The sequence below is a fragment of the Mustelus asterias genome, chromosome 24 (assembly GCF_964213995.1).
Source record: "Mustelus asterias chromosome 24, sMusAst1.hap1.1, whole genome shotgun sequence".
Lineage (NCBI taxonomy): Eukaryota > Metazoa > Chordata > Chondrichthyes > Carcharhiniformes > Triakidae > Mustelus > Mustelus asterias.
In genome coordinates, this window is record NC_135824.1 from 49,304,853 (window position 1) to 49,322,557 (window position 17,705).

The following is a 17,705-nucleotide window of genomic DNA, read 5'->3' on the forward strand; positions in this document are numbered from 1 at the left end:
CCGGGGGCTCCAGTTCCCTCCCACAGTCTGAAAGACGTGGATTGGCCGTGCTAAATTGCTCCTTGACGTCAGGGGGACTAGCAGTGAAAATACATGGAGCTTGGGCCTGGGTGGGATTGTGGTCAGTGCAGGCCCGAAGGGCTGAATGGCCTCCTTCTGCACTGTAGGGATTCTACGGGTGGGATTTTCCGGCGGTGCACATCCCAAAACCAGAAAATTCCGCCCGAGGCCAATGGGTTTTTGCAAGGTCCACCCGCCGCCCACCCATCCCCCACCACCACTCCTGGTCGCTACGATTCCCGTGGCAAGCGGGATTGGAAAACTCCCCCCATGATTCTTTGATTATTCTTCAGAACTGTTGAGTGGTAGAAACGTAATGGATTATATACAGTTGGGGGTGCGGGGGGGGGGGGGGGGCGGGGGAGGGGTTGGGCCTAGTAGGGCTGACTGACTATAGATAGATAGGGTGAACGGTGGGAAGCTTTTTCCCAGATCAGAAGTGACGATCACGAGGGGTCACGGGCTCAAGGTGAGAGGGGCGAAGTATAACTCAGATATTAGAGGGATGTTTTTTCCACGGAGAGTGGTGGGGGCCTGGAATGCGCTGCCAAGTAGGGTGGTGGAGGCAGGCACGCTGACATCGTTTAAGACTTACCTGGATAGTCACATGAGCAGCCTGGGAATGGAGGGATACAAACGATTGGTCTAGTTGGACCAAGGAGCGGCACAGGCTTAGAGGGCCGAAGGGCCTGTTTTCCTGTGCTGTGCTGTTCTTTGTTCTTTGACTGGAAGGTCAGGCAAAGTTCGGAGCTAAGGAGGGATTGACAAAGATGTCAAGGGCGCAAGTCCAAGGAGGGTGTTAATGGTGCCATTAAGGACTGAGGAAGCGCCGATAGCAGCAGAAAGCAGAATGTGTTCATGACAGAACAAAGGTCAGCGCTCAGTGAAGCAACACTAAGGAACAAGTGACAGATGGCCCAGCGGGGGAGGAGGGTGAGTGTTCGCCTTGGGACAAACCAAGGATACAAAAAACAAATAGGGGCGAATATGAAAGGGAACATGCACAGCCTGGAGAGACATGGCGAGAGGATGAAGTGATGTAGAATTTGATGCAGAGGTTTGTGCTGGGCTGAATGGCCTGTTCCTGTGTTGTGGGCTTTGTGTAATCCTGCGGAGTGGTTGGGCCAGTTCCCCGTTTTGACCTGCTCTCTCCTTCTTCTCCCTAGATGCGGATGGGAGCCTTCGCTGCAGCGGCGAAACGGTGAACGTAACACTCATGATGCACAGCTGGATCATCCCATCAGCGGAATTCGCGCACAAGCTCCTGGTGCTATATCCTTTCCCGGCCGCCGCTTCCCGCCGCTAACACTCGAGGGGCCCACAATGCTGTGCGGGTTGGCGAAAATACCTCCTTGAGTTGAGATTTCCATCTTAACAGTGGATGGCAAGGCCTCAATCCTGGCTGAAGCAGGAATCTAATTGAGGCGGTTAAGGCGATTAAAGGAGTTGTGAGGATTGAGAGGAAAATACTTGCCTCTGGTGGGCAAGAGGGGGAGTCCAGAGCAACGGGGAAGAACCTTAAAATTAGAGAATCCCCCTCATTCTTCTAAACTCCGGCAAGTATAATCCTATGAGTTGGCATTGAGTTGGCACAGAGAGTATGAGGGGCCACAGGGTGTGGGTGGGGACATGATTTGGCATTCAGTTGGCACAGAGAGTCTGAGGAACTATGGGAAATTGCTTGGGTATGAGTAAACATTGAATTGGTACCATAAGACCATAAGATATAAGAGCAGATTTAGGCTATTCGGCCCATTGAGTCTGCTCTACCATTCAATCATGGCTGATATGATTCTCATCCCCATTCTCCTGCCTTCTCCCCGTAATCCTTGATCCCCTTAGAACCTATCTATCTCTGTCTTAAAGACACTCAATGACCTGGCCTCCACAGGTCTCTGTGGCAAAGAGTTCCACAGATTCACCACTCTCTGGTGAAGAAATTCCTCCTCATCTCTGTTTTAAAGGATCGCCCCTTCACTTTGTGGCTGTGCCCTCGAGTTCTAGTCTCTACCACTAGTGGAAACACCCTCTCCAAGTCCCCTCTATCCAGGCCTCTCAGTAAGTTTCAGTTCGATCCCCTTTCATCCTTCTAAACTCCATCGAGTATAGACCCAGGCTCCTCAACCGCTCCTCATATAACAAACCCTTCATTCTGGGATCATTCTTGTGACCCTCCTCTGGACCCCCTCCAAGGCCAGCACATCCTTCGGTATGGAGGGTGTGAAGGGCCATGGGGGAGTGGGAGGAGGTGGGGGGGGGGGGCGGGGGGCTGATATGGTGTGAGGAGTGAGGGCTAATTGCTTTTAGTATGAGGAAAATACCCCAGAGAACAACCTTCCAAGCAGTCTGTCTTGACACCACTCCAGCCCCCATGGTCACCTTAGCTCAATGCTGTTACGAATGCTGGACCTTGGTAGATGGTTATGTTTTAAACTGTCTCCTTTAATTCAAGGTAAAATGGAGTAGTCTGGAAAGGGGGATGTGACTCCTCACAAAATGTGCTCAGAGGCAATCCTATGTGACCCACTTGCTATGGAAACAGAAATTCAAATCGAAAATTCATGAAAGTGAGGTGAAGTTTCAACCACCTGGCCTCAAAGGAGGAGGCGACTGATACATACCCTCCTTGTTAGTGAAAGTCTGACCCTGAGAGTCAGTCCGCAAGTCTGTGTGCCTCCTCCTTTGAGGCCAGGTGGTTCAAACTTGCACCTTGCTTTCATTAATGTTCAATGTGAGTTTCTGTCTCCATAGCAAGTGGATCACATGGGATTGTCTCCATGCACCTGCAGTAAGAGGTCATCCCCTGTTCGTGGGTTACTGTCGTGACGAGTCTGTGCATTCTCCCCATGTCTGCATGGGTTTCCTCCGGCTGCTCCAGTCTCCTCCCACAGTCCGAAAGACATACTGGTTAGGTGCATTGGCCATGCTAAATTCTCCCTCAGTGTATCCAAACAGGTGCCGGAGTGTGGCGACTAGAAGATTTTCACAGTAACTTCATTGCAGTGTTAATGTAAGCCTACTTGTGACACTAATAAATAAAATAAACAAACGACTCCATTTTACCTTGAATTGAAGGAGGCAGTTTAAAACATGACCATAACTCAAACCAGCCTCCCACCCATTGATTCCGTCTACACTTCCCACTGTCTCGGAAAAGCAGCCGGCATAATCAAGGACCCCACGCAGCTCGGACATGCTCTCCTCCACCTTCTTCCGTTGGGAAAAAGATACAAAAGTCTGAGGTCACATACCAGCCGACTCAAGAACAGCTTCTTCCCTGCTGCCTTCAGACTTTTGAATGGACTTGCCTTGCATTAAGTTGATCTTTCTCTACACCCTAGCTATGACTGTAACACTACATTCTGCACTCTCTCCTTTCCTTCTCTATGAACGGTATGCTTTGTCTGTATAGCGCGCAAGAAACAATACTTTTCACTGTATGTTAATACATGTGACAATAATAAATCAAATCAAATCCACTAAAGTCCAGCATTCGTAACAGTGTTGGTGGGTAGGACACAAAGTGGGGGAAAATGGGGCTAAAATGCAGATGAGCATTGCTTGGTGGAGCAGGCTTGAGGGGCTGAATGGCCTCCCCTCTGTTCTGCATTCCCTTGACTTGTGATTACACCATCTTGTTAAAGAGTGAGGAACATTGTTCTGAGTCAGAACGAACTGACCCTGTTCTTTTGGGGCATTGTGTACAAATCTGGTCGTCACACGACCGGAAGGATGTTGATGCATTGGAAAGGGTGCCGAAGAGGTTTACCAGGATGCTGCCTGGTTTGGAGGATATGGACTATGAAGAAAGGTTGAACAAACTTGTACTGTTTTCATTGGAGCGTCGGAGGATGAGGGGGGGAACCTGATAGAGGTTTTAGAAGATTATGACAGTCTTGAATAGAGTGGATAATCAGAGTCTTTTTCCCAGGGTCGAAATGTCAATTACTCGGTGGGCACAGTAAGAAGTCTGACAACACCAGGTTTAAGTCCAACAGGTTTATTTGGAATCACGAGCTTTCGGAGCGCTGCTCCTTCATCAGATGAGTGGCCCACTCACCTGATGAAGGAGCAGCGCTCCGAAAGCTCGTGATTCCAAATAAACCTGTTGGGCTTAAACCTGGTGTTTGTGAGACTTCTTACGGTGCCCACCCCAATCCAACGCCGGCATCTCCACATTGGGGGCATAGTGTGCGGGGGGGGGGGCAAGTTTAAAAGAGATGTAAGGGGCAAGTTTTTCACAAGGAGGGTAGTGAACGGGGATTTTCACAGTAACTTCATTACAGTGTGAATGTACGTCTACTTGTGACAAATGGATAAACTTTAACTTGGAGTACTGTGCTCAGTTCTGGTCACCTCATTACAGGGAGGATGTGGAAATGATTGAAAGGGTGCAGAGGAGATTTACAAGGATGTTGCCTGGATTGAGTGGCATGACTTATGATAATAGGCTGAGGGAGCGTGGTCTTTTCTCCTTGGAGAGACGTAGGATGGGAGGAGACCTAATAGAGGTATATAAGATGTTAAGAGGCATAGATCGGGTGGACTCTCAGAGGCTTTTTCCCAGGGTGGAAATGGCTGCTACGAGAGGACACAGGTTTAAGGTGCTGGGGGGGGTAGGTACAGGGGAAATGTTAGGGGGAAGTTTTCACACAGAGGGTGGTGGGCGAGTGGAATCGGCTGCCGTCAGTGGTGGTGGAGGCAAACTCAATAGGGTCTTTTAAGAGACTCCTGGATGAGTACATGGGACTTAATAGGATGGAGGGTTATAGGTAGGCCTAGAAGATAGGGATATGTTCGGCACAACTTGTGGGGCCGAAGGGCCTGTTTTGTGCTGTAGTTTTCTATGTTTCTATGTTTAACTTTAACATTTTTATGCGCTGCCGGAGGTGGTGATGGAAGCAGATTATATAACAACGTTCTAGAGACATCTACATAGATACATGAATAGGCAGGGAATAGAGGGATATGGACTGCGTAGAGGCAAGAATATATTAGGTTAGAGAGGCACCTGTGTTGGCACAGGCTTGGAGGGCCGAAGGGCCTGTCCCTGTGCTGTACTGTTCTTTGTTCTTTTCCAGAAATGAGCTAAAATTAAACGGTGGTTGTCAGAGCAGTTACAGGGCGAGATTCTAGATAGCCGGAGTGTACAGAGAACTTTGATGTTCCACCCCAGTCAGAAACAGAAGCTCTTATCTCTCAGAGTAGAGAACTTGAGGTGATTGTTGCCACTAAGTCTTTGAATAGGGGCTTTCAGTGGAGAAGTTTGCAAATGGGGACGCCTTGGCAGCGAGGTTTCCCCCTAGCTCTTTATCGTCTGGGGCGTGAGATCAATGCTGGGCGTCCACTCTTGAAGATTGGGTGGTGCCAATGGGTGCCAATCCCTCTCGCAAGTCATGGTGGAGAGAGGGTCAACACAGTAAGAAGTTTAACAACACCAGGTTAAAGTCCAACAGGTTTATTTGGTAGCAAAAGCCACACAAGCTTTCGGAGCCTTAAGCCCCTTCTTCAGGTGAGTGAGAGGGTCAGCAGTGTTAGGAATGGGTGAACAGACCTTCCAATTCTGTCCTTATTAGATGTCGATTATTCAACGGAAGTCACTGATATATAAAGGGGACACGGGTGGCTGTTGGTGGGGGATTGTGTGTGGAGTTCGGTCAAAGAAATAAAGGTATTTTGTGAAGAAGTAGATCTTGTGTCTCCTTTACTGTATAGCAACCGAGAGGCTCAAACAATCAGAGCGGGTTTTTGGGCAGAGGACAGAAGGCAAGTTGCCCGATTCCAAGAAGAAATTAGATTTCGCTCTTGGGGCTAAAGGGCTCAAGGGATGATGGGGAGAAGGAGGGGATCAGGATATTGAATTGGATGATCAGCCATGATCCAAATGAATGGCGGAGCAGGCTTGAAGGGCTGAATGGCCTACTCCTGCTTCTTGTTTCTACGTAAATGAAGAATACGTGAGAGCTCAAGGAGAGGACAGGGATTAAAGACGCCAGCTAGTGAGGGAAGAGCTAGCAGCATGGGCGTAATGGGCCGAACAGCCTCCTGCAGTGATCCTTAACTTCCAGCCACTTACCAAGACGCGTCTGAGGAAAAGCACAGTCAGCTCCGTGCGAAGATCTGCCATTTTGTGAGGTACAGTGTGTGTGTGTGTGTGTGTGTGTGTGTGTGTGTGTGTGTGTGTGTCCCTCACCACCCCCCACCCCTTCTCCTGTCACAGCAGCTTTGGGATGATAGATTCCTGGCGGGTTATCAATCTGAGGCTCCTTTACCTCACAACCCGCCTCCCCGAGGCTGCAGCCTCCCTCGGGGATCTCTGTTGCTAAGCGTGAGACCACTGCTCCGAGGGTGGGGTGGGTAAGTGCACCCCCACCCCTCCCTCCCCAGTGTGCGGTACTCAGCTCCACAGGCCACGGACACTCCCGGGTTGGATCCCTCGGTCAGTGCGGCCCAGGCTGGCACTCCAGGGCAGTACTGAAGGGGGTGCAGCGACTGTTGGACATGCCGTCTCTTGGGTCAAATCCTCAAACTGAGAACCCCCCAACCTGTCTGTCACCTTAAAGATCCCGCTATTTGAAGGAAGAGTCGGGGAAGTTTTCCCCCCATGTCCGAGCCAACATTCCTCCCTCACTGAACATCACCGAAACGGGTAATCTGGTCATCATCACATTGCTGTTTGTGGCATCTTGCCGAGCGCACATTGGTTGCCATTTTTTCTGCCTTCGAACAGTGACCACGCTTCAAAAGGTACTTCATTGGGCGCAAAACGCTTCAAGACATTTGGTGATCGTGCCCAGTTTCTGAGCGTTAACCCTTGACCCATGTGGGTGTGTGCACAAAGAACAAAGAAAATTACAGCACAGGAACAGGCCCTTCGGCCCTCCAGGCCTGCACCGACCAAGCTGCCCAACTGAACTAAAACCCCCGACCCTTCCAGGGACCGTATCCCTCTATTCCCATCCTATTCATATATTTGTCTAGACGCCCCTTAAAACTCACTATCGTATCTGCTTCCACTATCTCCCCCGGCAACGAGTTCCAGGCACCCATCACCCTCTGTGTGAAAAAATCTTGCCTCGTACATCTCCTTTAAACTTTGCCCCTCGCACCTTAAACCCCTGCCCCCTAGTTATTGACTCTTCCACCCTGGGAAGAAGCTTCTGACTATCCACTCTGTCCGTACCCCTCATAATCTTGTAGACGTCTATCAGGTCGCCCCTCAACCTCCATCGTTCCAGTGAGAACAAACCAAGTATCTCCAACCTCTCCTCAATGCCCTTCATACCAGGCAAGATCCTGGTAAATCTTTTCTGTACCCTCTCCAAAGCCTCCACTATCCTTCTGGTAGTGTGGCGACCAGAATTGAACACTATATTCCAAGTGCGGCCTAATTAAGATTCTATAAAGCTGCAACATGACTTGCCAAATTTTTTAACTCAATGCCCCGGCCGATGAAGGCAAGCATGCCGTATGCCTTCTTGACTACCTTCTCCACCTGCGTTGCCACTTTTAGTGACCTGTGTACCTGTACACCCAGATCCCTTTGCCTATCAATACTCTTAAGGATTCTGCCATTTACTGTGTATTTCCTATCTGTATTTGACCTTCCAAAATGCATTACCTCACATTTGTCCGGATTAAACTCCATCTGCCATCTCTCCGCCCAAGTCTCCAACCGATCTATATCCTGCTGTATCCTCTGATGGTCCTCATCGCTATCCGCAAATCCACCAACCTTTGTGTCATCCGCAAACTTACCAATCAAACCATTACATTTTCCTGCAAATCAATTTGTATATATAATACAATGTAATTAAATAAACTATTTATCTATATTACATTGGTTCGATCACTGCCCCGATGCCAAGCCTCGTAGAGTGATGAGTAGCACATTTAAGGACTGCCTGAGGGTGTGGGAGCATCATTGACCACCGATTCAGGAGACGACAGGGGAAGGGAGAGAGCAAGAATGGGAGAAAAGAGAATCCCGACCTTCCCAGAGCCCTATCCAAGAGTCAACCCTCTGCCAATGCCAGGAACGGATTATCCGATCGTTAAGTAGTGAGATCGTACTGTGCAAAGTTTTCTTTTAATTCATACGTGGGCCATGGGCATCGCTGGCTGTGCCAGCATTTATTGCCCACCCTGAGTCGCCCTGGAACTGAGTGGCTTGCTAGGCCATTTCAGAGGGCAGTTGAGAGTCAACCACATTCCAGCCATGCTGCTTTTCCCTTGTTCCAAAAGCGATTCCACTTCAGAAGGCACTTTGAAGGCTACAACCAGTGTTTTGGAAAGTCCTGGGGTTGTTGGATACGTTTAAGTTTTACTCTTGGTCAAACATAGCCCATTTCTAACAGGTTATGGATGAATCACCCATCTGGTTCACTAATGTCCCTTTAGGGAAGGAAATCTGCCGTCCTTACCCGGTCTGGCCTACATGTGACTCCAGAGCCACAGCAATGTGTTTAACTCTTAACCGCCCTCTGAAATGGCCGAGCGAGACACTCAGTTCAAGGGTGACTGGGGATCGGCAATATCAGGGTGGCACGGTGGCACAGTGGTTAGCACTGCTGCTTCACAGCGCCAGGGACCCGGGTTCGATTCCCACCTGGGGTCACTGTGTGGAGTTTGCATGTTCTCCCCGTGTCTGCATGGGTTTCCTCCGGATGCTCCGATTTCTTCCCACAGTCCGAAAGACGTGCTGGTTAGGGTGCATTGGCTGTGCTAAATTCTCCCTCAGTGTTACCCGAACAGGCGCCAGAGTGTGGCGACGAGGGGATTTTCACAGTAACTTCATTGCAGTGTTGATGTCAGCCTATGTGTGACACTAATAAATAAACTTTAAACTTCACTGCCCTTCGCGGCAGATGCAATTTGAATCCAATAAAAATAATCTGGAATTAAGAATCTACTAATGACTGTGAAACTATTGTCGGAAAAACCCATCTGGTTCACTAGTGTCCTTTAGGGAAGGAAATCTGCCGTCCTTACCTGGTCTGGCCTACATGTGACTCCAGGGCCACAGCAATGTGGTTGACTCTCAACTGCCCTCCAAGGGTGACGAGGGACAGGCAATAAATGCTGGCCAGCCAGCGACGCCCATGTGTCATGAATGAATAAAGACAATAAAGAGATTTGGAGGGTGAGTGGGATTGAGGGAAGGGGCTGAATGCTGTGCTGTTCTCCTTTAGGTACTGGATAACACATTACCCCATCGTATTCACAGTGGACAGCAAGCTGGAGGATGTGATGTCACAGTTCTGGGAAGTGGTCCGGAAGGAAGGCGAGGAATCTCACTGCCAGCTCATCGATACCTCAAACATGTGAGAACAACTCCTCTTTCCAACTCAGGACACACCATTCCCCGGTTTAGTCCAAGGGTGGCGCTCACTCTCGCCTCAGAGGCGCCATGGAGTCAAGAGGTCAGGGGTCAGGGTCCCACTCCAGCAACTTGGTCACACAATCCTAGTTGACACACTGCTGAGGGAGCACTGCATTGTCAGAGATCTCATCTATCAGAAAAGAAGGCATAGTGGTTAGCCTTGCTGTCTCACAGCGCCAGGGACCTGGGTTCAATTCCAGCCTCGGCTCACTGTCTGTGAGGAGTTTGCACATTCTTCCCGTGTCTGCGTGGGTTTCCTCCGGGTGCTCCAATTTCCTCCCACAGTCCAAAGATGTGCAGGTTAGGTTGATTGGCCATGCTAAAATTGACACTAGTGTCAGGGGGATTAGCAGGGTAAATAATTGGGGTAATGGGGATAGGGCCTGGGTGGGATTGTTGTCAGTGCAGCCACAATGGGCCAAATGGCCTCCTTCTGCACTGTAGGGATTCGATGATTCAATCCCTCTGCCACCTCAGGTGGATGTAAAAGTTTTCCAATGAAGCTAATTAATCACTCAGCCAACGTGACCACAACAGTCATCATCATCACATTGAAATCTGTGGAGTTTATGGAGTCTTATCAAACACTCCCAGGACAGGTACAGCACGGGGTTAGATACCGAGTAAAGCTCCCTCTACACTGTCCCCATCAAACACTCCCAGGACAGGTACAGCACAGGGTTAGATACAGAGTAAAGCTCCCTCTACACTGTCCCCATCAAACACTCCCAGGACAGGTACAGCATGGGGTTAGATACCAAGTAAAGCTTCCTCTACACTGTCCCCATCAAACACTCCCTGGAAAGGTACAGCACGGGGTTAGATACAGAGTAAAGCTCCCTCTACACTGTCCCCATCAAACACTCCCAGGACAGGTACAGCACGGGGTTAGATACAGAGTAAAGCTCCCTCTACACTCTCCCCCATCAAACACTCCCAGGACAGGCACAGCACTGGGTTAGATACCGAGTAAAGCTCCCTCTACACTGTCCCCATCAAACACTCCCAGGACAGGTACAGCACGGGGTTAGATACCGAGTAAAGCTCCCTCTACACTGTCCCCATCAAACACTCCCAGGACAGGTACAGCACAGGGTTAGATACAGAGTAAAGCTCCCTCTACACTGTCCCCATCAAACACTCCCAGGACAGGTACAGCACGGGGTTAGATACAGAGTAAAGCTCCCTCTACACTGTCCCCATCAAACACTCCCAGGACAGGTACAGCATGGGGTTAGATACCAAGTAAAGCTTCCTCTACACTGTCCCCATCAAACACTCCCTGGAAAGGTACAGCACGGGGTTAGATACAGAGTAAAGCTCCCTCTACACTGTCCCCATCAAACACTCCCAGGACAGGTACAGCACGGGGTTAGATACAGCGTAAAGCTCCCTCTACACTGTCCCCATGAAACACTCCCAGGACAGGTACAGCACGGGGTTAGATACAGAGTAAAGCTCCCTCTACACTGTCCCCCATCAAACACTCCCAGGACAGGTACAGCACGGGGTTAGATACAGAGTAAAGCTCCCTCTACACTGACCCCATCAAACACTCCCAGGGCAGGTACAGCATGGGGTTAGATACAGAGTAAAGCTCCCTCTACACTATCCCCCATCAAACACTCCCAGGACAGGTACAGCACAGGGTTAGATACAGAGTAAAGCTCCCTCTACACTGTTCCCATCAAACACTCCAGACCCCAAAATATAAACTGCACTTGTGCCCTCTGTAAATCTTTTTGATATGTTTTACGCTCTCCTTTGGGCAAGTGAAGGTTAAAGGGAGATTTACTGGAGATGTTATATAAAGAGGGAGAAACTATCCTGCAATCGAGCCAGAGGGGACAGAATAGGAGATAAAGGGAACTGGGATGGGTTGCCGTCATCCGGAATGCGCTTCCGGCAAGGGCGGTGGAAGCCGATTCAATGGGAACCCGGGAAAAGGGAGCTGCGTAAATTCTGGAACGGGGGTAAAACTGCAGGTCTCCGGGGTGTACGAGCTCTGGAGTGGGGTTGACCGGAGAGCCTGCTCAGAGAGCTAGCACGGACAGGATGGACTGAGTGGCCTCCTTCTGTGCTGCATCACTCTAGGAGTTGTTATGTACGAGGTCTGCTGTTGAGACTAATAATAGACCATGAGGTCTGTGGTAGTGAGTAAGCGGGAACTGGGATCGCATTGAAACTTACAGAATACTGAAAGGCCCGGATAGAGTGGACGCGGGGAAGATGTCTCCATTAGTCGGAGAGACTGGGATCCGAGGGCACAGCCTCAGAGTAAAGGGGCGACCCTTTAGAACCGAGATGAGGAGGAATTCTGTCTGTGTGGAGTCTGCACATTCTCCCCGTGTCTGCGTGGGTTTCCTCCAAGTGTCCCAGTTTCCTCCCATAGTCCAAAAATGTGTGGGTTAGGTGGATTGGCCATGCTAAATTGCCTCTTCATGTCAGGGAGACTAGCTAGGGTAAATGCATGGGGGTAGGGCCTGGATGGGATTGTGGTCGGTGCACACTCGATGGGCCGAATGGCCTCTTTCTGCACTGTAGGGATTCTATGATTCTATGAATTTCTTCAGCCAGAGGGTGATGAATCTGTGGAATTCATTGCCACAGAGGAGGCCGGGTCATTGAGTGTCTTTAAGACAGAGATAGATAGGTTCTTGATTGGTAAGGGGGTCAAAGGTTACGGGGAAAAGGTGGGAGACTGGGGTTGGGAAACCTATCGGCCATGATTGACTGGCGGAGCAGACTCGATGGGCCGAATGGCCTAATTCTGCTCCTCTATCTTATGGTCTTAACTGTTTATCAACACGTCTTTATCCTAGCGCAGTCAGCACAAGACAGGGGCGGAGCTTGAGTCCCGAGTCACCTGACCCATTCTCTTAAAGGGGCATGCCCCCACCACGTGTGACAGGAGCGCTGTGCGAGGGGCAGCCCGTTTAATCGCAGTCAGTTTCCCTCGTTCCCTCGCCTCGGGCTAGAGTCGCACCTCCTTCCTCTCGGGCGTGCGGCGTAACTCTCTCCCCTCGTCCGCCTTCGCAGACACATGCACGATTGGACGCGGAAGTACACACAGCACGGCACCCCCAACAACAACAAGAAGCGCAAAGTCTCGCTGCTCTTCGACCACCTGGAGCCAGCGGAACTGGCCGAGCATCTCAGCTACCTGGAGTTCAAGTCCTTCTGTCGGTTATCGGTAAGTCATTCAGAGCCGGTGCTTTGTTTAAAGTTTTATTTATGAGCGTCACAAGAAGGCTTACATTAACACTGCAATGAAGTCAGTGTGAAAATCGCCACACTCCGGCGCCTGTTTGGGTACATAGAAACATAGATACATCGAAGATAGGAACAGGAGGAGGCCATTCGGCCCTTCGAGCCTGCTCCGCCATTCATTACGATCATGGCTGATCGTCCAACTCAATAGCCTAATCCTGCTTTCTCTCCATGACCTTTGATCCCATTCGCCCCAAGTGCTATATCCAGCCACCTCTTGAATACATTCAATGTTTTGGCATCAACTACTTCCTGGGGTAATGAATTCCAGAGGCTCACCACTCTTCGGGTGAAGAAATGTCTCCTCATCTCCATCCTAAATGGTCTAACCCCGAATCCTCAGACTGTGACCCCTGGTTCTAGACTCCCCCCACCATCGGGAACGTTCTTCCCTGTCCAGTCCTGTTCGAATTTTATAAGTCTGAGGGAGAATTCAGCACGGCCAATGCACCCTAACCAGCACGTCTTTTGGACTGTGGGAGGAAACCGGAGCACCCGGAGGAAACACACGCAGACACGGGGAGTGACCCAAGTTGGGAATCAAACCGGGGTCCCTGACGCTGTGAGGCCGCCCCTTTCCAAAGGAAGGGAAAACATCCTGGGTCAAGGCAATATACTGCGGATGCTGGAATCTGAAAGATGTTCTTAAATGGGAGAGGGTGCAGAAGGGATTTACAAGGATGTTGCCAGGACTCAAGGGACTGAGTTATAGGGAGAGATTGGACAGGCTAGGACTTTTCTCTTTGGAGCGTAGAAGACTGAGGGGTGATCTTATCGAGGTGTATAAAATCATGAGAGGCATGGATAGGGTGAATGCACTCAGTCTTTTTCCCAGGGTTGGGGAATCGAGAACTAGAGGGCACAGGTTTCAGTTAAGAGGGGAAAGAATTAATGGGAACCTGAGGAGCAACTTTTTTACACAGAGGGTGGGACGTGTGTGGGATGAGCTGCCAGGGGAAGTGGTTGAGGCAGGGACATTGACAGCATTTAAAAGGCATTTGGACAGATACATGGATAGGAAAGGTTTAGAGGGATATGGGCCAAATGCAGGCAAATGGGGTTAACTTAGATGGACATTTTGGTCAGCATGGACCAGTTGGGCCGAAGGGCCTGTCTCCATGCCGTAGATGCTATGATCTCAGCAGGTCTGACGGCATCTATGGAGAGAGAATAGAGCTAATGTTTTGAGTTTGGATGACCTAAGGGGTCTCCCTCCCCCCTGCCTTTCAAGACCATCTGCCACATTCCTCAGGTAATCTCCTCACAATCTGTACCCTTTGTTCTACCATTAAGTACAATCGCTTAACGGACGCTGTTAGCACCTTTCTTAGCCTTTATCATATCCGTTTATATTCCCTTTGCCCAATTCTGCACCCCCCCCCCCTCCCCACCCCCTCTCCACACACCCTCATAGTCTAATTCTTGTCCGATTTTCCTTCTCTTCAGCTCTGACCAAGGATCATCCAGACTCGGAACGCTGGTTCTGTTCTCTCTCCACACATAGAAACGTAGAAGATAGGAACAGGAGTAGGCCATTTGGCCCTTCGAGCCTGCTGCCCCATTCATCACGATCATGGCTGATCGTCCAACTCAATAGCCTAATCGTGCTTTCTCCCCATAACCTTTGATCCCACTCGCCCCGAGTGCTATATCCAGCCGCCTCTTGAATACAAATGCTGTCAGACCCGCTGAGATTTTCCAGCATTTTCTGGTTTAATTATTCTGGATTACAAACCCAGCGACAATATTATTACCCCGCTGCCCTTGGTTGTAAGGGGCGCTATGTAAATGCGGATTCTTTCCTGTCTTGCAGTACCTAGACTACAGGAGCTACATGGTCAGCGGATGCGTGAGGGAGAACCCGTCGCTGGAGCGATCCGTGTCCCTGGTTAACGGAATCTCCCAGTGGGTTCAGCTGATGATCCTTAACAGGCACACTCCTGCACAGAGGGCTGAGGTCTTCACCAAGTTCATACACGTTGCTCAGGTAGGACGACACTGAGGAGGCGTCCCCTGGGGAAATGGGGCCTACCTTGCCCGGAGGCAGCCTGGTTGCTAGGCAGCCTTGCTCAGGACACTGGGGCTGGATTAATGCTTTCCCCCCTCCCCTCTCCTTCCCTTCCCCCAATGATCTCATCAGAAGGTAATTAGTTTTAATCTCTGTGGAAATGCAGGCCAATTTCAATCAATTAAAAAGTCAAAGCAGCAGAATCACAGCTGATCACCTCAGCTCCTCCCCTGACTCTGCCAAACCCTGGCACAGTCTTATCTCCTGAACGGTCTTGTGAATGACAGATTGTCAAATGGCCAGCGCGGCACTGATTGATCTCCTGGGCGGCTTCCAATCACCTGAGGGAGAGGGCCTGGAGAGGAACTTTCCAGAATGTTGGCCCTGGGTTTTTCTTTTTGTATGTCTGAGAGTGTATGTGTGTGTGCGCGTGCGTGAGACTGTGTGTGTGCGTGTCGGTGTGTATCTGTGTGCACGTATGTGAAACTGTGTGTGTGTGTGTGTGAAGGACTGTGTGTGTGTGAAGGACTGTGTGTGTGTGAGGCTGTGTGTGCGTGTGTGTGAGACTGTGTGTGAGACTATGTGTGAAAGACTGTGTGTGTGTGTGAAAGACTGTGTGTGTGTGAAGGACTGTGTGTGTGAGGCTGTGTGTGCGTGTGTGTGTGAGACTGTATGTGAGATTGTGTGTGAAAGACTGTGTGTGTGTGTGTGAAAGACTGTGTGTGTGTGTGTGAAAGACTGTGCGTGTGTGTGTGAGAGACTGTGTGAGACAGTGTATGAGACTGTGTGTGTGTGAGAGAGACTGTGTGTGTGTGAGACAGTGTGTGTGAGACTGTCTGTGTGTGAGACTGTGTGTGTGTGTGAGAGAGAGAGACTGTGTGTGTGTGTGAGAGACTGTGTGTGTGAGAGAGAGACTGTGTGTGTGTGTGAGACTGTGTGTGTGTGTGTGTGTGTGTGTGAGAAAGACTGTGTGTGTGTGTGAGACTGTGTATGAGACTGAGTGTGTGTGAGAGACTGTGTGTGCGACTGTGTGTGTGTGAGAGACTGTGTGTGTGTGTGAGACGGTGTGTGTGTGTGAGAGAGAGAGACTGTCTCTGTGTGTGTGTGAGAGAGAGAGAGACTGTCTGTGTGTGTGTGTGAGACGCTGTGTGTGTGTGAGACGGTGTGCGTGTGAGAGAGAGAGAGACTGTCTGTGTGTGTGTGTGAGACTGTGTGTTTTTGTGTGAGACGGTGTGTGTGAGAGAGAGAGAGAGACTGTCTGTGTGTGTGAGACGGTGTGTGTGTGAGAGAGAGAGACTGTTTGTGTGAGACTGTGTGTGTGTGTGAGAGACTGTGCGTGTGTGTGAGACGGTGTATGTGTGTATGAGACAGTGTGTGTGTGTGTGTGTGTGTATGAGACAGTGTGTGTGTTCAGTGCTTCTAGTTGTTTTGCTCCAACAAGCCTCCTGCCCCTCCCCCAAACTTTATCTATCCCAATCTGCGTGCCCTTCTGTTTCTTCCAGGTCAAAGTGCATTCTTTATTTTTATCCATTCGTGGGACATGGGCGTCGCTGGCTGGGCCAGCATTTATTGCCCATCCCCAGGTGCCCGAGGGTAGTTGAGAGTCAACCACATTGCTGTGGCTCTGGAGTCACATGTAGGCCAGACCGGGAAAGGACAGCAGATTTCCTTCCCTAAAGGGCATTAGTGAACCAGGTGGGTTTTTCCAACAATCGACAATGGATTCACGGTCATCAGTAGATTCTTAATTCCGGATCATTTTTATTGAATTCAAATTCCACCATCTGGCGAGGCGGGATTCGAACCCGGGTCCCCGGAACATTTGTTGAGTTTCTGGATTAATAGTCTAGCAATAATACCACTCGGCCACTGCCTCCCCCGATAATTTCTGTCACAATAACATAAAGTGGGCCAATGAGATGTTGCCGCTAAGATTGTAACACATCTCCTGTGATTTCTTTCAAAACCATGGATTTTTAAAAATCCTTATTCTGGATGTGGGCATCGCTGGCAAGGCCAGAGTTTGTTGCCTTTGAACTGAGGGGGTTGCTAGGGCCATATCAGAGGGGTGGCTAAGAATCAGCCACATTACCGTGGCTCTGGAGTCACATGTAGGCCAGACTGGGTAAGGATGGCAGATTTCCTTTCCTAAAGGGGCAGTAGTGAGGCGTAATGACCTCAAAGAGGTCCATGAGGTGGCCATCTTGGAGTATGAGCCCCCTGATTGAGGTAATGATTGCCTGCCCAATCAGGGAGCCTCACCTAATGTGAAGCATCAGAGCTACTGCCACTCTGGATTCTGACTGAGCACCTATGGGCGGCACGGTAGCACAGTGGTTAGCACTGCTGCCTCACAGCTCCAGGGACCCGGGTTCGATTCCCGGCTTGGGTCACTGTCTATGTGGAGTTTGCACATTCTCCCCGTGTCTGCATGGGTTTCCTCCGGGTGCTCCGGTTTCCTCCCACATTCTGAAAGACATGCTGGTTAGGTTGATTGGCCGTGCTAAACTGCCCCTTAGTGTCCCGAGATGTGTAGGTTAGAGGGATTAGTGGGGTAAATATGTGGGGTTGTAGGATAGGGCCTGGGGTAGGATTGTGGTCAGTGCAGACTCGATGGGCTGAATGGCCTCCTTCTGCACTGTAGAGTTTCTATGATTCTGTGATACCTGAAGCACTCTTAGGAGTGGAGATGGGTTTGTAAGTAAAGGGAATCTGAGGCATTATTTCACGAGCATGATGGGTGTTTAAAACAATCGATGATAGTTTCATGGTCACCATTCCTGAGATTAGGCCCGGAATTCTCCTGACTGGTAGTGAGAATGGAGGATTCGGTGCTCAGTCCCATTCACTGCAGCGGGACTGGATAATCCCGGCCGCGGGCAAGGTCGGGGAATTCCGGCCGAATTTTATAATTCCAGATTATTTCATTCAATTCAACCAGCTGCCCTGGTGGGATTTGAACCCTTGTCCCGAGGGAATTCACCT

The 17,705-nt window shown here is 50.1% G+C and overlaps 1 protein-coding gene across 1 annotated transcript in view; it reads left to right on the forward strand.

Annotated features, from left to right (window-relative positions):
- Nucleotides 1-17,705, forward strand: part of LOC144511498 (RAS guanyl-releasing protein 1-like) — a 136,240-nt gene that overhangs the window by 91,937 nt on the left and 26,598 nt on the right. The window contains exons 3-7 of the mRNA XM_078241885.1: nt 1,227-1,332; nt 6,133-6,195; nt 9,252-9,383; nt 12,482-12,635; nt 14,526-14,699. Coding sequence (XP_078098011.1) covers nt 1,227-1,332; nt 6,133-6,195; nt 9,252-9,383; nt 12,482-12,635; nt 14,526-14,699 — 629 coding nt within the window. The remainder of the gene's footprint in view (nt 1-1,226; nt 1,333-6,132; nt 6,196-9,251; nt 9,384-12,481; nt 12,636-14,525; nt 14,700-17,705) is intronic.